At 34.5% G+C, this 17,795-nt stretch overlaps 1 protein-coding gene and 1 long non-coding RNA gene across 4 annotated transcripts; one reads left to right on the top strand and one right to left on the bottom strand.

The window, feature by feature from the left end:
• Positions 1–4,178: 4,178 nt before the first annotated feature.
• LOC104904318 (chaperone protein dnaJ 10) lies at positions 4,179–14,057 on the top strand. Of its 3 annotated transcripts, XR_007269515.2 has the most exons (11): positions 4,179–4,355; positions 4,560–4,661; positions 8,299–8,358; positions 8,618–8,700; positions 8,949–9,117; positions 9,203–9,332; positions 10,807–10,965; positions 11,060–11,232; positions 11,837–11,917; positions 13,147–13,347; positions 13,458–14,057. XR_007269515.2 is itself a non-coding variant. In XM_048635896.2 (10 exons), exons 2-10 carry the CDS (start codon positions 4,575–4,577, stop codon positions 13,153–13,155), a joined length of 951 nt encoding a protein of 316 aa, XP_048491853.1. In that variant the 5' UTR covers positions 4,179–4,355; positions 4,560–4,574; the 3' UTR covers positions 13,156–14,057. The 3 variants fall into 3 exon arrangements, 2 of the variants coding, with proteins under 2 accessions (XP_048491853.1, XP_010690838.1); XM_048635896.2 differs by having other exon boundaries at positions 13,147–14,057; XM_010692536.4 differs by lacking the exons at positions 13,147–13,347; positions 13,458–14,057 and adding an exon at positions 12,832–13,126 and having other exon boundaries at positions 4,181–4,355.
• Positions 14,058–14,588: 531 nt separating this feature from the next.
• Positions 14,589–16,060, bottom strand: LOC104904317 (uncharacterized). Its single transcript, XR_791603.2, has 2 exons — positions 15,576–16,060; positions 14,589–15,184 (listed from the first exon to the last, which is right to left on the bottom strand). It is a non-coding gene; the product is annotated as an uncharacterized LOC104904317 (long non-coding RNA).
• Positions 16,061–17,795: the final 1,735 nt, after the last annotated feature.

The following is a 17,795-nucleotide window of genomic DNA, read 5'->3' as shown; positions in this document are numbered from 1 at the left end:
GGCTTTTAGCTTTTTAGTTTGGTCAAACAACCAAAAATCATGTTTGTGAGAATATTTATAGTACACCTGGGTGTACCATGCTCATGGTACACCCAAGACTATTTTCTCCAAATGAGCAAAATGAGCGAATGAACAAAATGAAAAAATGAGCAAACATTTCTGCTCATTTAAGAAAATGAGTAAACACTTTTATTACAAAATGAGCAAAATGAGTAAATGAGTAAATTTGGTGTCAAATGAGCACCTGAAGTTCTAATTTATTACAAAAATACCCCTGGGTGTACCATGCTCATGGTACACCCGAGTGTACCATGAGTGAACTCCATGTTTGTTTTGTGGCTTTTTTGTTGGCTTTTCGGCCAAAAGTCAAAAGCTACTCCAAGTAGCTTTTCTTCCTTGGCTGTTGGCTTTTTAATAATAAAATTACAAATATACCCTTATGGCATAAGTTGGATGAAAAAAAAATCAATGCCCATAATGATCATTTTATAGTGTAACAGTCAACATCCAAAAACAATTTTACCAAACATGTTTATAAAATAAAAATAGTCAAACAACCAACACAAACAGTCAATGCAAACAGTCAGTCAAACCAACCACATAAAACAGCCAACAGCCAACAACCAACCGCCAATTACCAAACAAGGCGAATATCTAGGTAGTTGGAGTTTGGTATGGAAACAACTTTATTATGACAAGGTTTATCGTTTATGATATTATAGGAGTTACGTCTACAATTTATTTTCTCCATTTATCAAAGAGCAAGCTTAAAAATAAATAAAGTGCTCATTCATTGATAGCAAAAAAATGCTTATAAGATTAATATTCGAGCTTAGTTATCCACTAAGGAAAGCCAAGTTTATCATGGTGGGTTTGTTTGTCAGGCACTTTTTATGTATTTGTTAAATCACAAGATGTAGAGTTTCGAGTTAAAGGTTTTTTTTTTGATTGAAAATTGTTTTGGGCTGTAAAAAAGTCAGCACGTATTCTACAATAAGATGAATAAAATTCGGTTTCACTTCAATATTACGGGCCTGTTCTCCCCAACTTATTTTCAGTTCAGTTCAATTCAATTCAGTTCAATTCAGTTCAGTTCAATTCAGATCAGTTCAGTTCAGACCAGTTCAGTTCAGCTCAGCTCTTGACAATATTTTACTCTCACATATCACTATTCATTTCATTTCAGTTCAGTTCAGTTCAGTTCAATTCAATTCAATTCAGTTCAATTCAGTTCAGTTCAGATCAGTTCAGTTCAGTTCAGTACAGCTATTTTATGCCGAAGAGAACAGACCCCCTCACATAAGGCTACGTCAGACAACGATGAGAATTACAAGGTTTTTTTCAGTCCAAGATTTACTCAATGATCGTAGTTTTGCCATATTAAAATTATGTTTATTTCAGTTTGATTTATATTTGTTAGTTTTTGATATCTGTTATAGATGTTTCTTATGGATTCAAATCAATGGATGACTTTTCGCTTCAAAAAATAAAAATAGAGAAAATTATTTGTTTTATTTATTATGTTTTTTTTGGAAAATAACATAATATGGAAATGGGCCGTTTATATGTAACTGTCGGCCCAGGTATTTTCTTCCGCGTACAGCATCGGTCAACTAGCAGAAAAGCTGTAGAAAACCTTTAATAAGAAAATTTTACGAACGCCATATTTCAAGTTTTTTTTTTTTTTTTTTTGTGTTGTTGTTGTGTGTGTGACTGGATAGTCCAAGACTCCAAGTCATACCAATATGAAGTATGCTGTCATGTAAAATTTAATAAAGAAAGGACTTATTACAATGTTGGTATTGCATTTTATTTTCCGTTTACATTTATTTTTTCTCTTATCACCCTGAAAACATTGAAAAATATACATTTTGTTCCACTATTTTGGTTAGGCTATGTCTCGGGTCAATTACAATTATTAAATATATTATTATTCATAAATTTCATAATTAATTTTATTAGTTTGTCATAATTTTTTTGACTAGTGCGAACTTGAAAAATTGATTTTATGGCATGATAAGTTGTTTTGAAAAAACTAATATAAGAATTTGGGGATAGATTTTATTATGTTTTAATTTTAAATATAAAACATTGAAATTGTATTGGATTGATGGTTAAACTCTCACATTTCTGTTCAAAGGTCATGTGATATTTTGTTAATGAGATCATAAACATGTTAGAATTCCGATCACCGACCTCATTTATAGTACGGACTTTTAATCATGTTTTAAGCGCCCACATCATTATATTTGTACCTTTTAAATATTGACTTTTCCTTAATATATTTTAATGAAAACGGAAAAAAATGCATATCAAACTTGAAAAACAGTACCAACCCGGAGCAACACCCGAACCCAAATACTAATTTCTCTTAAAACTTTGCCCATTTTCTATTTTGGTGATGTGGTCTATAATATCTTACACTCCTATACAGGAAAAAACAAAAGTATTTACCAATGAATACAACTTTTTACAAAGTATAGGAAAATAATAATTGGACAATCAATAGAGGATGAAGGGTGTAAAATTTAACCAGATAAGATAGTAGTCAAATTCATACATAAATGAAATATACCTACACATTATAGGAAACATTGATACTTTTTCAAAGAGAATCTATTCTGTACTGTTAACAACCCGGCAGTTACGCGTATCAACAAATATTGCACCAATTTGTTCTGCAAAACTAAACCAGCTTTAAAGCTTTTAGATTGTAAAGCTAAACTAAGCTAAGCTAAAATAATTTAAGCATGTTTCAGATTGTCTCTTATGTGCTTGTAATAAGCGCACATTACGATAACAATGCGAAGACATTATGATCAGTAGACACAATAAGAGTATACTTTACGTGCATGCTAAGAGTTTTTCTTTTTTCGTTCCACTTTTTTGTCTTTAAATCTTGATTATTGTTAAGTGGAAGTTGACAACTCGTGAAGTTAGTCACGAACCCCAATAAGTTGACCTAGACCATTTCCTCGTTTGGGGGCCAATGTTCAACATAATAGTTTACCATAACGAGGAAACACAAGCTTAAGTTGGGCCATGTCGGACAATGTTACATCTACCCGGTGGATAGTTAACCCATTAGAAATAGAGCATTAAAAAACTATTACAACTGATGAGTTGGATCCCACTATTTATTTATTTTTATTAGTAGTGAGTTGTTAACCCACTGGATAGATAAATTTTTTTCCACTCAAGCCTTTTTGCTCATTAACCAAGCAAATACCAAATAGTATTATTACTTTGGTAGAGGATAGTTTCATGGTGACTTGCATTTGGGCCTGGTTTGGCAAGTGTAGGAACGTAAACTGGTAACGAATAGAAAAAAACTTATCTGACAATTGTAGCGTGAATTAAACATTGTCTTAAAGTTGAATTTGTCCCGTTACAATCAATGGCAGATCTAGAAAATATATTCAGTGGGGTTAAAATAAAAATGATGAAATTTAGAAGAATCAAATAGTTAAATTTATAAGGAGATACACCAAAATCTCAAAAAATTTAGGAGAAAGTTCCATATTTTTTAGGTTTGAGTGGGGTCAATTGATCCCACAACTTGCGATGTGGCTCCGCCACTAGCTACAACACACGACATACAACAATCAACCTTCAGGGATATACAAACCCTTTTCGGTGTCGATAGAAAATCAGATTGAGAACGTTGAATAATATTGCCTAGAAAAGTGAAACTGGAAAAGAAGAGGAAGATGTGTATTTATGTGTTTTCAACCAATACCAGAACACTGATATTTATAGGAACTGGAAAAAACAAACGTGAACAACAATCAACCTCCAGAGATACACGACTTCTACCTTTCTAGTGTTGCATAACTTGCATTAGAGTATTAAAGTAGAGTGCCACATGACATAGACATTCTTAGGAACGCCTTTTAATATATCAGTATATATGTAATGACATATGAGTCAGTCAAGTCTAAGAATAAACCAGGTCAAACTTTTAGCCCAATAAATCCAAATTACCCAAGTCCGAGTGCATTTGGGCACTTTCGACTTTCGAGTCACAAGTCACAACATTTTGCTCACAACTTGGTTTTATGTATCCGGATCTTTGACATGTTAACCCGTTAGTCTCTTCCTCCCATAGTCCCAACTCCCATTGACTATTTTGTTTTGTTGTTTTATAGCAACGACGTCGTTTTATTCTCTATTACAACAAAAACAAAAAGAGACAGAAACAAATTCCAGATAATAAACAGATCTATATTCTATCTTCCATTGAAGTTCGATATATTCTTCCTCAATTTCCACACTTTTTATCACCATTATTATTATCAAAATCATCATTCTTAATCATATTCTATAATTCAATCAGAAAGAAAAGCCGAATTCAGGTAAGTTTTAGTTTTAATTTTTATATTTTCTTAATTTTTTTTCCTGCTGATTAAAGCAAGAAATTTCTGTTTACAATTAATATTCGATTCGTAAGCTATTTTTCGAGGTCAATTTTCTTAGAAATTGATTGAAAATTTCAATTATTTGTGTCTGATTACGATTTTATTGTGTTCGAAAATAGTAATGATTGCATTTTTATGTAGGAAATTTAGTAGAAAATGGTGAAGGAAACCGAGTACTATGATTTACTTGGAGTTGGTGTTGATGCTACGCCAACGGATATCAAGAAGGCTTACTACGTTAAGGCAAGCGCATTTTGATTTCAATTAATGCTCTTATTTTGAAGATTTTGGATGAATTTTGACTTTGTATTTGTGGTAGTGTTTATTGAGATTATTTGCATGTTGTTTAAGTGGTAATGAATGTTTGGTCCTCTTGAGGTACAATAATCTAGTGTTAGAGGGTTGTGAGTGTGAGCGGAAGAGAAGATGTAGAGATTGGGAAGAATAAATAGAGATAGAAATATGGCAAGAAAGGTAACCTAGATGGATACATAATTTAACATGGAAAAGATATCTAAATGATCTAGTGTTAGGGTTGTAAGTGCGAGGAGGAGGAAAGATGTAGAGATCGGGAAGATAAATAGAAATAGAGATATGGCAAGAAAGGTGGTAAGGTGTGTTGAAGAGGAATCATGAAGCGAGTAGGTGAAGGAACAAGCTAAGGTATTGTTGTGCCATGTGTGTGCGTGTTGTGTTGAGCTACAACATTGCACTAAAGTTAGAGCATTTGGGGAAGCACAACAATGGATCAAAGCATGAACAGTAGAAGACCACGGCCTACCCGTGGTGTTGAACAGCACGGCCTGCCCGTGGAGTTCACTGTCTAGGAGTTTCTTTGGTGCTTTGTACAACTCAAGTTCACGAGCTGCGCGTGGCTTGAGAGGAAGGCCACAGCTTGACCGTGGTGTTCCGTGGCTACGAGATTTTACTTGTTTTTCTACTCGGATTCTATTTCCTATTGCATTAGGTTTTGCGTTTTAACCTTACTATAAATATGTTTGAGCCTTTTATTCATTATATGCTGAGTGAGATTAGAGAACCTACAAAGAGATTAGAGAGTCAAGAGAGATTAAAAATTCTCCTTGTATCATCATCTCATATTCAAAGTCTAGTGCAATGTTCGTGATTTCTCCCTATTTAAGGGTTTCCACGTTAAATCTTCGTGCGTTCTTTATTGCTTTATTTCTTAATTCATCCGTATATTATACTTCGATTGCTTGATTTGTTAGCGCCTACGTTACGTATTCCTAACAAAGGTAACATAGATGGGCACACAATTAACATGGGAAAGATACGAGGTAAATAAATCTAACGACGACGAGTACCTGGTAATTGAGTACAAGAGCCCTAAATTATTAGGGTGAATAATACATTTATAACTCTCACTATTAGTACAAACTCTAAGAGGAGTAGTTGACAAGAAATAGTGGAATAGGAGATTTTAGTGATGCAAGGAGGAATTGTATTGGAAGGCTTGTGTAGTTAGTATGGCTTCATGCATGGTGGTTGATGATGCAAAATTAACCCAATGGCCATATTTATAAGTGAAGAAAGTCCGTTAAGATTTGCTTGATTAAGTCAGTCAAGATGCATCCCAAATTATCTAGAATTCTCCAATGCTCCAATATATGGAGACATAATTGCTCCAACTTAGATACTAGATAGCTTGATTTCTAGAGAAGTCATGATGATCAAAGAAAATCTTGGTCTTCTAATACCAAGTCAGATGGAGCTATGTGTACCGACATAGATAGTGGGCATTTTTTTTTAAAGATGGGTAGAATAGGTACTTGGAGGCCATTATAATAAAAATTGGGCCACAGCCCAACATCTAGTTATTCAACTATTGCCTTCTTTTAAGTAGTTGCTGAAATTTTGGTCTAGTTTGAAGTGTTAGTGTCATGAATCATATTGTATGGGGGTGTTAAGATTTAAGAGGGTGATCACCGATAATGTGAATTACCAATAGTTATAGGAATAGACAGGTGTTCAACAAGGAAGAAGTGAATTTATTGATATGGAGCGCTTCTTATGAGCTAACTTTACACGGAGGTTGAGGGATAACTTTCAAATGGATACGAGTTTACTTGATGAGAAATGGGGTTGAGTTTGGTCGTCTTAATATATATACCCATCCTATTTTAGAATTTGCTTTGGATTAGAAATTTAGGATTATTCGGTTGATCTACTATGAGAAGGTAGAAGGTTAAGCCCGGGCGTAGAGGGATGTGTGATATCAATATCCAATCTCGAGACTATTGCGCTTGAAGTTGGTGCAAAGTTTTAAGCTGAATTTGGTAAAATTACTGAATTGGCCTTTTTGTCTAATTAACTCGGCTTCTTCAAGCCATGATTGTTTCTCTACCCTTCCATTAGGCTTGAGCTTAATTGATTTTTGTCTTTAGAAGCACTTGATTCAGCTGCGACAGACAGTGGTAATTTAGGCAGCTCCTAATTCGCAAAGAGCTGACTTGTTGCTAGATAATTTTTAAGCATTGCGTAGCCATCAAGTTGGCTGTGTCAATTATGTATAACTTCTCCCCTCCAAAGAAGATAAGAAAAAATTTTGCTGTTAAATATAAGCATAATCAGTGGAAACCTATGTAATTTCAGCTTTGAGAATTCCAATGTGAATTCCAACTTCTCAAGCTTTTCTACATTTTCTCACTAAGGATCATATTGAGGTAGGAGTATTATAGTGCCAGATGCATGTCAACATGAAAGTATGGTGAAGTAGAACGAGAACCAGGTTAGTAGAGGTGGAGAATGGAAAGTGAAGTGGTATACATATGCGGTAAACATGCGAAAAATGAATATGTGGCAGGCAAGCAATTTGAAGTACAGAATGAGGAAAAAAGAAAAAGAAAAGAAAGAAGTAAGAATATGAAGATTAACGTTCTGTTTGGTAGGATGGATGAAATGCTAGCTGATAGCTGACAGTTTGATAAACTAGCTGATTGTATTAGAAGTATTTGGTTAAATTAGTTGTTGAATTGGCTAGAAGTTGTAGATGATGGAGTGCTGAAGACATCAAATTTTCAACTGATACCAGCTAGCTTCTGTTGATTTGAACAAAATTGGATCTAAAAGCAATTAACTATGTTTTTTTTCAAGCATCTTGCCAATGTGGCGTCACTGCTAGAATCATAAGCTAGGTGAAAATCTCAACGGGCTATCATTAAAGCTACTTGAAGTTGCTTTCCAAAAACATTTTTGATACGATGTTCCTATATAAAAAGAGTGCCATCAATTGTGATCTTTCTCCAGGGTTAAACTTCTTTCTGAACATGTGGGCATATAATTAATCATATCTAGACAGGCTAAATCCTGGGATTAGAACAATCAATAACGAGTCATCTTCCTTTAATGTTTTTGAAGAACAGGTGCACTTGTTACAGGCATTTACTTCTTTTTGCATTTGATAAGTAATACAAACATCTGAACGAAGGAAATTCTCCATAAGAAGCAATTTTAATGTTGTTTTAAATCCACTATGTATGTCAACTGCAGATGGATCATAGCCATAGGCCCACAACTTTAATTGCATTTTTTTGATGCACTCAAGTAAGAGACTGGTAATTCTGTAGTTAACTTCTCGCATGCTAATGCATTTTTTCTACTTATAAAAAAAGCTCAGACAGGATGACCTTGCTGATTCTTTACATACTAGTAGACAAGTTTTGCAACCTTCTGTTAATTATTGACAGCTTCCTTTTGGTTAAAATTGCACCGTAATCAGTAAGGATGCTTGGGAACTGATTTTATTCGGTTCGAGAACTGCTGTATGTTGACTCCTCAGCTAAATAGGTCCCTCATGGGGGATCTTCAATTTTCATAATCATATATGTTCATTATTAATTATAATTTTGCTGGCCCTCAGGCAAGGATCGTTCACCCTGATAAAAATCCTGGAGATCCACAAGCTGCCCACAGGTTTCAGGTATGATATCCGATGGTGTTTCCGTGTCCTCAGTGTAAAACTGTAAGTAAGAGATGAGCGTGGGACATAGAATATATCTATATTATTTTTTATTTTTAATCCCATGTTTGAGGCGCTGAAGTTTCTTCTTTAGTTTAAGTGGCAAAGATGCTAACATTTGTTAAGCTGGAACTAGAACCATTTGAATGTTGGAAGTCTTTCTTCATTTCGTCTTGATGGATTGGATTTTCCTAAACTCACGTTCTTTGTTGAAATGCAGGAACTTGGTGAGGCTTATCAAGTATTAAGTGATACTGAAAAACGCGAGGCATATGACAAATATGGAAAGACAGGTGTACCTCAGTAAGTGTTACAGTTGTAAGGAAGATGTTGGTAAATTGCTCTAATATATGGTTTAGAAAACTGATTATGAGTAATTTTATTCGCTTATTAGTCTATCCAGTAATTTTATTCGCTTATTAGTCTATTTAGCATTTAAATTCTCCCGGTCACAGAAATATTGTGTGGCTGTCTCATGCTGTCAGCCTGTCATTGTACCTTGAACCTTGAAGTGGATGTTTTACTCATTAGTCTTCTACTATCCTTCTCAGGGATGCCATGGTAGATCCAGCAGCAGTATTTGGGATGCTGTTTGGAAGTGACTTTTTTGAAGATTATATTGGTCAACTTGCGTTGGCATCTGTAGCAGGTCTTGAGTTTGAAGAGGATTCCCAGCTTCCTGAGGAACTCAGGAGGCAGAAAATTCAGGAAAAGATGAAGGTATGTCATTCTGCTGTTGTTACCTGTCTTAAATATTAAATTCAAGCATTAAAGCAGAACTAATTTGGTTTGCATTACGTCACAGACCATGCAACAGGAAAGGCAGGATAGACTCATAGGGAATTTAAAAGATCGTCTTCAACCATATGTTGAAGGTCGTATTGATGAGTTTGTGGATTGGGCAAAAACAGAAGCATCTAATCTCTCAAAAGCTGGTATACATGTTTATATTTTTCCACTATTTTGTTGTTATTCATTGAAGTTGGTGACTGCGACATGTTATCGAGTTCTGAATTCACTGTCCATGTTTTCACTGAAGACAGTAATTTTAGATGTTTCTCTGTGATTTTTTTTTGGCTCAATCACCCGATGAGAAATATTACAGAGCATTTTATGTACTTTAATGGGTTTGGCGAGGTAGACTTGGTCAAAAGGTTCTAAATAGTTTGTAATTTATAATGTCGGATCTAGTCAGCCTGGACTCTGGCGGTCATGTAGGAGATGCTTCACCATACAAAGTAGTTGCATGGTAGGATTCAGGTAGTTGACCACAAGTACGAGATAACTCCTTTCTTTAGTGTATAGGCTTGTAGGGAACATGTTCTTCTCTCAACCCCCTTTTCCTTATGTTTAATTTACTTGCTGTCTTCCCCCCCCCCCCCCCCCCCCCCCCCCCCCCCCCCCCCTCTTTTCTTCTATTGTTCTCCGTTTTCATTATATAGTTATCATCCTATTTTTATTCGTACTTTTCTTTTCATTCCACCGTCTGTCGCCTCCACCATTTCAGCTTTAGTGCTTTCAAATTTCAGCTTTTACTCTATATAACCTTACTTTATTCTTTTCTCGATCTCATTTCAGAAACCAGAAAAAAGGGGAATTTCTTTACTGTCTTTCTTGTTTCGTTCCTTTTCCTTTGTAATGATCTATTGGCCTTCTATAGAAACAAGCTCTATAATAGTCTAAAGACTGCTTTGGGATAAGATTGTGTAGATATATGATGCATACTAGTTTGTTGTTGCTTGGGTTGTTTATCGACTATATGACAGGGTGGCATAGAACATTGCTTCTTACCTTGATGTCCCTGTAAGGTGGCACTGTAGTGAAAGAAATAACCATTATGAGTTTGTGACAAAGGATTACTTGATTCAAGCTTGTGATGTGTGACCCTACTAGTGATTAATTATCAACTGGAAAGGCAGTTCTATTAGATGAGGAAGACATAGAAGAACATTAGAAAATCAATAATTCGTTGGGTGAATGCAACTAAATATATAAAAAAGGAATATGTTTTTGATGAGTGCTACCAATGTGGAAAGAAGACTTTGACCACTTTATGATATTGAGATCTAATGGAAGCTAATGAACTCCACTCTCCCTTTTAAGGGCATAGCTTCACTCACAGGCATTGTATCGTGTACTAATGTGTTAGTATGCTTAGGAAGAAGCATTACTGATTCTTATTTTGACGTTGGATACTTGTATTCTGTCACATGTATATTACCCTTTTGCACTTATTGTTATCTTCTTTACTGCTTAGTTAATTTCTGATTTGACTCTATATCATGGAAAGATACTCGGAAGTATTGTCTATTCTTACTCTGAAGTATTGTCTATTCTTACTTGCTTCAGAATTGATTGCTAAGTTACATTTTTATATGTAGTTTTGTAATTCTTGATCACCATATACAGTTTTTGGTGAGGCCATGCTGCACACAATTGGTTATATTTATACAAGACAATCTGCCAAAGAAATTGGAAAGGACAAAAAGTTCTTAAACGTACCCTTTCTAGCAGAATGGGTGCGTGACAAAGGACACCAGATAAAGTCACAGGTGATGGCAGCTTCAGGTAAAAAATTAAGAATTTGTAGACTTTTTATTTCTTATTTTTTATTTATTTAGAATCTTATGATGTCCAATTATTATGTGCTTTTGGTACTTAGGAGCTGTTTCATTGATTCAAATACAAGAGGATATAAAGCGGTTGAGTCAAGGAGAGAACAAAGAAGAGAATTTGATGAAAGCCATGGAAGAGAAGAAAGATGCCATGTTAAATTCCCTTTGGCAGCTCAACGTCATTGATATAGAGACAACCTTGTCACGTGTCTGCCAAGCAGTGAGTATATTTATATTACTGTTTGCGAGGGCTATGGGGATTGTTTTTTGACATCTTTATGCAAAAATAAAAGATATAAACGATAAGCATCCAGATTGAAGCAATCTACATAAGCAGACTTTGAGAAGGGGGTAACCGAGCAGATGGCCTCATATACATTTTGGGCAAATATGAGTGTTTGTGAACTTAGAAGAGGTAGTATGAGTCCTATGAAAAGCTTCATCATATTATTCAGACCAGTAGTTATACTTCTTTCTGAACTAACATGTGCTGTGAGCTATTTGAGTTTGCTTTTCTTGTTCTTACACATACAGTATAATGTACTCCTTACGTCACAAAAAGAAAGTCGTTATGAGTATGCTTTTCTTGGAATAGTGCCAAACTACCAATACATTGCCGTAGGCACTTCTGAACCATGCTCCAGTTTATTTATAGTCTCTTGCATTTTCTTATTAGATTCCATATATTTTCTGGTTGACACTACTTTGGAAATCAGATAGAAATTTACGTGAAATGAATTGAGGCCAGAATTGGTGAGATTGCTGCTTAGATGAAAATCCAGTACCTGGTAGTGGTGGTTTTATAGGATCTTTGTTCCTTGTAGGTTCTTAGGGATAGTACTGTTTCAAAGGATGTTCTCAAGTCACGTGCAAAAGCATTGAAGAAACTCGGAACAATATTTCAAGTAAGTTTATTTTGATCAGCTTGTAAACCATCTGGATTTATTCCTGTTTAGTTATTTGTTTATATGTTGTCTATATTTTTGCCTTCACACTGGTTTACACTTTACACTGGCTAGAGTGGTAAGGTTGTGTACACTTGGATTTCTCAAACCTTGCCTTCGTGGGATTCCTATTAATGTAGTATGAGTTATTTTGTCATTTTTTAATTGTGATCATTATGCTGATTGCTAATCATCCATGGAGGGCTTTGGCCTGTGGTTTGTAATTAAAGCATGAAAGGAAGATTGTCTAGATGACTGTTTACAGTAAACAACCAAAGTGAAGTATCCTAGGTTCATTCAAGCAGCAGGATGTGCTGATAAAATCCTCACTTAACTATAGGATCTTAATGTTAACTTTCATGATGAATGATTTAAGGTGATCAAAGTTGTGCAGCTTTCAGCCAGTTTCATATGTTAGTCTGCACGTATATCATTCTGTGTGTTTGCCTTTGAATGTCTCCAAGTTGTAACTTTGCTTCACCACAGAAAACAACTTTGCTCTTGGCATGTCAATGAAATTCATACTATAGAGAAGCTAGGCGAACTTCAGTTTACTTGTACTTAGACTCAGTTACTTGTCTCCAACATGGTTACAAGTGGTCTATTGAGCTATTTTTGAAAGTTTTCCATGATATTGATTATTGGCCTTAAAAAAGTGAAAGTGCCCATATCCTTGTCAGAATGTCCAGGACCAAACATGGGTTCTTGAGGTAAAATGAAAACTCCAAGTCACATAGGTTTACTGATTCCGTGTAGACTTTAGATACAAGCAAGTTCCTTTTGAGTTGGCTTTTGTTGTGGGTGCCCCCTTTTTTAGCTAACACACTTCGAGAATTAGGTTCATAAAGAAATACCCAAATCTTGCTTTGTTTCAGGGTGCAAAGGTTCCTTACAAGAGAGAAAACAGTCTCCGGTGCGAAGTGGCCACCCAAGCGGACACATCAGAGCCAAAGAAATCTTAGATCTCTATTGACACTTCAACGTTGTTGTGTATGTAGTTGGTATATTCAGAATATGCTATTCAGCAGTATGTGTGTTCCTCTGCTGTACTCAAATTTAGTTGACATGATTCTTTAACTATTGTTTGTACATTATTTGAATCTGGTCTTGCTTACCAGTTTGTAATGCTTGCATTATTAAAATATATGCAATGCTTGTATTATTAAAATATATGCAATGCTTGTTTTCAGTTTTCTTGAACTCGGGTTACATCTGAAGACTATTACCTGGAAACCAGTTGCATATATTTTGTGGTTTTTCACTGAAAGACTTCATGCACCAAAGATTTTCTTTTAAGAACTTACTGCTCGTTTGGTGGATGGCAACGGATGGCGTAATGGTAACTGACTTTAGTGTAATCTTGTAATGGAAGTCTCATGTCATTGTCCATGGTAATTTTTGTCCATCCCTAAAACATCTCCATTCTTCATGCAATTCCATAACTATCTCTTACCACTTCGGAATGTGGTTTGGAGCTTTAATTATTGTTTTTTTTATGAAGAAAGATGCATGTTTGAAGATGAAGTTACATTACCATGGATATCGACGTAGAATTCCTTGCAATATTACACTAAAGTTCGTCATCATTACCGCTTATCAAACAGGCTGTTAGTGGTTGCTTTTGGATCTATTTGCATATGGCTTTTCTTGCCATTCCCAGAGTCATTCAACAAATAAAGTAGCCAATAACAAGGTCAACGTTGGAGTTGGTAAGAACTGATGTTTGAAGGTTAATCGAAGGCTATTGTCAACGACTTTTACATGATGATTCTTTTATTGGAGCAAATAGATTGTCATTATGATCTTCCACTTCTTTTCACTAAACTCCTCCTCCCAGAAACCCTGTATACACAATTAACACAAACTAGCCATCTATGGATTATGCATGAAATAAAGTATGTTTTTTCCTGTAGATAAAATTTGATCTCAAACTTTGAATATTAGTCTTCCAAAACTAAAGCATCAAAATTTCAGTTAGTCGACATCTGTATTGTAAAACGAGAGGCCTTTTTATTATTCAATTTACAATGTACAAATATGATATGTTTTGACAACTACATTATTGAATTTGTCTATATATTTAATATAGTTTATTTTTTTATTTTTTTTTTGTTGCAGAGAAAACTCTAAACTATGTTGTTGCTAGTGGCATATAATCATTTGTAATAAGAAAGAATATCATATCCATCTTAAGTATTTCCTTATGGTGTTCGTTAGATTTTGTCTTTCTTCTTGAAGATATGAAGAATTCCACCCAAACTACCTACTTCCTTCGTTCGAAATTACTTGTAATAATTGGACTTTTACACTATTCATACATTTCTGTTTTAATCATCTAATATGATAATTGATTAATAGGTAAGATTAACCATAGTCTTGTAAGATGTTGAATTTGTCTCAATGTATACTTTCAAAATTTCAACTTTTTACTATTTATTAATTATCGAAAATATCAATCGTTAAAATTGTACATTATAAGCCGTAAAACCGTTGCAAGTAAATTAGAATGGAGCTAGTTATTCTAAACTACCACCCTGAGAAGGAGCTCATCAGAACGATCGTTATTACACTCATTAGCTGGATTGATTACGTTAGCTATCAAAACTTACTATAAAAGAGTATTGTAGTACACTAACAAACACACATACCAAACCATGCATATCCAATCAAGTACGACATAAAAGTACATATTATATTATATTAAGATCCCTCGTTGATTATCAAAACCAGCGGTACAAAAGCAGAACATATAGTAAATGAACACATACAAGACGTTGCAGTAGTGATTGCAAGTTTTATTTAGTACTATTAGTAACACTGCACCATAACTTGATGCATCAAATTCACTCCCAAAGTACGTTCACGTCGATAGAGCCAGGATAATCTCCGCTTATGGTATGCTGATCACTTTGACCAGGTTCTCCAATTCCAAAGCTATAACTACCACCTACAATTTGTTCACTACCATGCCACAAACGTGCATCAATTAAAAGATGATCCACATATTCAGGTATATTCACCTCCGACATATTTAAGGGCATGTCTTCCACAGGTGTTACCATAACATCGTCACCAGCTGCATGATAAAAAAACTCAACTCGATCATCTGTGTACCGTGAACCAGTTATGTCTCCATAAACCTGAATAGGAACATTTCCATAGTTGAGCACTATATGAAGCTTTGCTTTGCTAGATTGTTGAATGTTGGCCGTCTTTGATTATTTTCTCCTACATTGAATCGAGTAAGTAGAGTAAAAACAGAGACGGACCCATGTGATTGGAGAAAGATAGAGAGAAAGGAAACGCAAAAAGTAAAAAGTGTTGCAAATAATTAATTATTTTTCTTTTAAGAAAGTGTTGCAAGTAAAAAAAAAATAAAACGGAGGAAATATGTTAGAATTAGTTAACTTTGTTTAATTTGCTCATCAAAAAATAAATATCTCATAGGAAAATTATATCTATATATAGATTACTTAATGATGATTTACGCATTGCATGGCTAAAGAACTAGGATATAAATCATATAAAAGTGCAACATTGATGAATATATGTTGCATGGAAATGCACTATCAAGTAACAACTCCTTTATTAAGATGAACAAGGAGATGAGGGCCCTTACCTTAACTTGCAAGTGCTTCGATGTACTCCGACTGGTTTTGTACTAAATAATCCTATGTTTCGGCACCTTTTTATAGAGACCACACTTGAATATATTTTTTTCTTTTTTTTTAGCAACGACACAATTTATATTATTCGATACTCTTGATAATGCTAACCCAATATTCTTCTTTTTATCATCTTATATGAGGGTGTGTGGGTGGATGTGGGACACTGAAATTCTATTCTTTAGGACCGAGGATTTTAACATCTTTATTTTATTCTTTGAAGGAATTTTCTAATATATATAATGTGTGTGACATGTGTCCATGGAGCACATGTGCTCCGTACAAACTTTGCCCTTCATTGCTAAAAAAATACCACAAGGAACAACAACAAATTAAAAGCATTAAACCTCCTTACACGTTTATATTTGATAGAGAAAATAATTCTATCAGCGTTAATCCAATCACTTTCAAAGTTTGAAATTCTGTATTAACTCATTCAGAATTGATGCACATTGTTGAAAAACAAGGATGAAGGATATGGATGGCAATATAAGGTGGCGATATGAGTCGCATCAAATAATGCATTGAAAGTTTTTTAGAATTGACGACAATGATGGTGAAATGACAATCAAAGGATAACCTAATGACTATTATTGTTAAAACTACAGTTTTTTCATCATATTTTTCGTACCATATATTCTTACAACTTTCCAAATTTAACATATATCCTTCATTTTTCAAAAAATCCACAACATGTCCTTAATCACTAAATGACGTCAACTCCGTTAGTCATTAACCTCTAATTATCCTAATTAAACCCTCTAACCATAATTAACTCATCTAAACCTAACCCTAACCCATAATCTAATATCCTAACCCTTAATCTAATACCCTAACCCTAACCCTAAACCCCCAACCCCAACCCCTCACCCCCATCCACCACTGCAGCCAAATCCACCACCCCCTAATTATCCTAATTAAACCCTCTAACCATAATTAATTCATGTAAACCTAACCTTAACCCTTAATCTAATATCCTAACCCTTAATCTAATATCCTAATCCTAACCCTACCCCCAACCCTTACCCTCTCCCCCATCCACCCCTGTAACCCTATCCACCACCCTCGCAGGCCCTTCCCCCTCTCGGGTAGCCCCACTCCCCCATTCCTGCTATTGTTGACTTGCTGGGCTTCAATTCCCTCGCCCCGATTCTTGCTGTTGTTAAGGTATTAGATTAGGGGGTTAGGGTTAGAGGAGGTTAGATTTAGATGATCGTTAATTAAATTTAGAGGATTTCATTAGGGGTTAATGACTTAATGAGTCATTAAGGACATGTTGTGGACTTTTTGAAAAGTGGAGAGTATATGGTGAATTTAAAACTTGCAAGGGTATATGATGCAAACTTTTTTTATCAAAGGTATATGGTTAAATAACCGTTGAAGCTACAATATTTAAAGCCTTAGGAATGGATTTATTTGAGCTTCTGCTTTAGTACATTATATGTTGCATTGGATGCACATTTTTTTGATATAAAATAGCACTTTGAATACAATCTAATTGTTGCATGTGAATCATAAACAATATATAATGTCTAAAAGTCATAAATCAATTTGTCAAGCATATCAGGGTAGAAAAGGGTAATTATCTAAGAGAATTGGTGGACAGGTTAAAACCAAAAGAAAGGAGGGCCTTAAAAAAGATAAGAGATGAACAAACAAATCTAGCTAATTACTCCCTTCGTCTCAAAATATAGTTCCTATTTCTATTTTGGGAGTCAAATTTTAAAAACTTTGACCAAATATTCTTACTAATGTATACAAAAAAACATATTCATGAGGGGTCTTGTTAGATTCGTCTTAATGTGTAAATTCGTAATATCAACTTTTTATATTTTTTTACTAATAAGAAATAGAAGATATCGTAGGTCAAAGGTACGTCTTGGAGACTGTGCAAAATAAAATGGGAACTATATTTTGGGACGGAGGGAGTATTATATATAACTAAATCATAACATAAACCGGAATCTAAAAGTCAGGTTGCGAGACCAAGATATTTGGTATCCTTATTCAACGTCATTTATCGCATTTATTAAGTGTTATATCATTGTTTGAAAAACAAGTGGTTTCAAATTGATAAAAACATATCTATGGAGCTCAGAATAAGAAGAAATAATATTTGGTTTACAATGAAAAACTTTAGTATAGTAATTCAATTATAACTTATAATATCTATT

Source organism: Beta vulgaris, chromosome 9 (genome assembly GCF_026745355.1).
Source record: "Beta vulgaris subsp. vulgaris cultivar EL10 chromosome 9, EL10.2, whole genome shotgun sequence".
NCBI lineage: Eukaryota > Viridiplantae > Streptophyta > Magnoliopsida > Caryophyllales > Amaranthaceae > Beta > Beta vulgaris.
Note: the sequence above shows the minus strand (reverse complement) of the source record. Positions and strands in the feature narration are given on the sequence as shown.

Coding starts and splice junctions, on each gene's coding strand:
- LOC104904318 (XM_010692536.4), top strand. CDS start 4,575: ATGGTGAAGGAAACCGAGTACTATGATTTACTTGGAGTTGGTGTTGAT. Junction 9,118..9,202: donor AAATTCAGGAAAAGATGAAG/GTATGTCATTCT, acceptor ATTACGTCACAG/ACCATGCAACAGGAAAGGCA. Junction 11,233..11,836: donor TGTCACGTGTCTGCCAAGCA/GTGAGTATATTT, acceptor TGTTCCTTGTAG/GTTCTTAGGGATAGTACTGT.